This window comes from Chlamydomonas reinhardtii, chromosome 14 (assembly GCF_000002595.2).
Source record: "Chlamydomonas reinhardtii strain CC-503 cw92 mt+ chromosome 14, whole genome shotgun sequence".
In the NCBI taxonomy this organism is placed as follows: domain Eukaryota; kingdom Viridiplantae; phylum Chlorophyta; class Chlorophyceae; order Chlamydomonadales; family Chlamydomonadaceae; genus Chlamydomonas; species Chlamydomonas reinhardtii.
In genome coordinates this window covers 224,858-226,735 of record NC_057017.1, presented here as the reverse complement: position 1 = coordinate 226,735, position 1,878 = coordinate 224,858, and the positions used below count along the sequence as shown (strand labels likewise).

General features: G+C 64.3%; 1 protein-coding gene across 1 annotated transcript in view; it reads right to left on the bottom strand.

Moving 5' to 3' along the window:
- Window positions 1-1,878, bottom strand: part of CHLRE_14g609202v5 (uncharacterized protein) — a 13,402-nt gene that overhangs the window by 5,294 nt on the left and 6,230 nt on the right. The window contains exons 11-14 of the mRNA XM_043069945.1: window positions 1,545-1,652; window positions 1,091-1,209; window positions 672-795; window positions 118-154 (exon numbers count right to left, since the gene is read on the bottom strand). Coding sequence (XP_042916618.1) covers window positions 118-154; window positions 672-795; window positions 1,091-1,209; window positions 1,545-1,652 — 388 coding nt within the window. The remainder of the gene's footprint in view (window positions 1-117; window positions 155-671; window positions 796-1,090; window positions 1,210-1,544; window positions 1,653-1,878) is intronic.

The window sequence follows — 1,878 nt, the reverse complement described above, 5'->3', positions numbered from 1 at the left end:
GGGGGCAGCGCGGCGGGTGTAAGAGTGAGACAGTGTGCGCGTGTGTATCAGATAGAAGGAAGAGGCTTTGTGTCCACCCCCCCCCCCGCCCCACTCACTTGCAGTTGTCGCACTCGCCGCCGCGGCCGCCGAACACGCCCGTCAGGCCGCCGTACTGCTCCCGGGGGGTTTTGGGAGGGGGTGAGAGGGAGCGTGTGTTTGTGTGTGTGTGTGTGTGTGGGGGGGTTGTAGATTCCAGCCCAAATTAAACCGAACCCAATGCAATAGAGCGAGGAGGAGAGCGTGGCCTATGCTTGGCAACGGAGCGATAGTAGTCCCCATCCCCGAAATGCACCGAGTTCCGGGGGAGGGGGGTAGAGGGAGAGTGTGTATGTGTGTGAGGGGGGAGGAGGCGGGGCAACGGGGAAGCTAGGCCAGCAGGAAAGGCCCGCGCTGCACAAACACCCATCAGGCGGCCACTCGCGGCGGCCTGGCCGCTGCCGCCGCTGCCCGGGTGCCCCGTGTGCCGCCGCCTCCCTCTCATGCGCCCCCCCTCGTCGGCCTTCCTCCATGTGAAGGGCCGAAGTCAACACTCCCCGGGACTATTCTCCGAGTCCAGCTTGGGCTGGTGTTGACAAGCCCCCGCCGTCTGCCCCCCGCTCACCCCCGCCCTACCCCCCAGCCAGGCGCACCTGCGGCACTCCCGGGAAGTCGTCTGGGTCCGAGGGCGGAGTGAACGCCGCCCCTGCTGCCTCCGCCCCTGCCTCCTCCGACGGCACCACGAACACGTGCAGCGCAACGGAGCGACCCGGGAACCTGTGGTGTTGCGTGCGTGCGTGTGTGTTGAAAAACGAAATGAAAGCCCGCCCAGACGACGCCGTGTGTAAGTGTGTGCGTGTGTGTTTGTGCGTGTGTGTATGTGCGTGTGTGTGTGCGTGAGTGTTGATGAAGTATAAAGGAGCAGGGAATATGCGTGCGTGTGCATGCAAATGTCTTTTGTCTTCGTGGAAACACGCAGGACAGGTGTCCGCGAGGGCGTGTGTGTATTTCCACAACAGGCCCCCTCCCTCCCCAGCCTCCCTTTCCCCCATTGGCATGCCAACACACGCACCTGACGGGATCCACATCCACGAACCGTGCCAGCGTGGGCGCCTCTCGCAGCTGCTGGCCCCCCTGGCCCCCCGAACCCCCGGGCACTGCAGGCAGTTTGTCGTACTCATAGCCCAGCGGCTGCGTGTGTTGGGGAGAAGGAGGGACGGGGGAGGGGGGTGTTGTGAGAAGCCGGGTCATTCGGTGCGAAATCCGGACTTGTCGAGACCAGGGCCTGAGAGGGTGCAGGTGTGGGCCTCCTCCCATGCTGCTCACCCTCAACGCCAGTGCCATCCCCGCCAATAACGACCCACACAAGTCCTGTCGACCTGTTTGGCCTCAGCTGCCTTGTCACGTGACACGCGTCCTGGCACCTCCCGTTCCTTCTTGGGAAGGGCCTTTCCTTCCTCTCCTTTTCCTCTCCTCTCCTCCTCAACTCCGTACATACGGTACGGCGGACACACCAGTCTCCTCACCCGCGTCTTGAAGGTGTGTCGCGGCAGGAAGGGTCCCCCAGTGGCGGGGTGGGTGAAGGGCGCCAGAGGGGCGTCGTACAGGGGCTTGGAGGAGAGCGCGAACTCGTTCTGCAGCCAGCCCGTGTTGAGTGGGCGGGTGGAGGGGTTGGGTGGAGGGGGGGTTTAGGGGTGGAGGGTTGTAAATTCCAGCCCAAAGGGGGGGGTGAGGGGTGTAGGGGGTGTAGGGGAGGTGGGAGTTGGAGAGGAGCGGGGTGAGGAGGTGGAACTGCGTGCAGGGCGCATGTGCAGGACGCACACACTCACGCACACACACACGCACACACGCATACTGCAG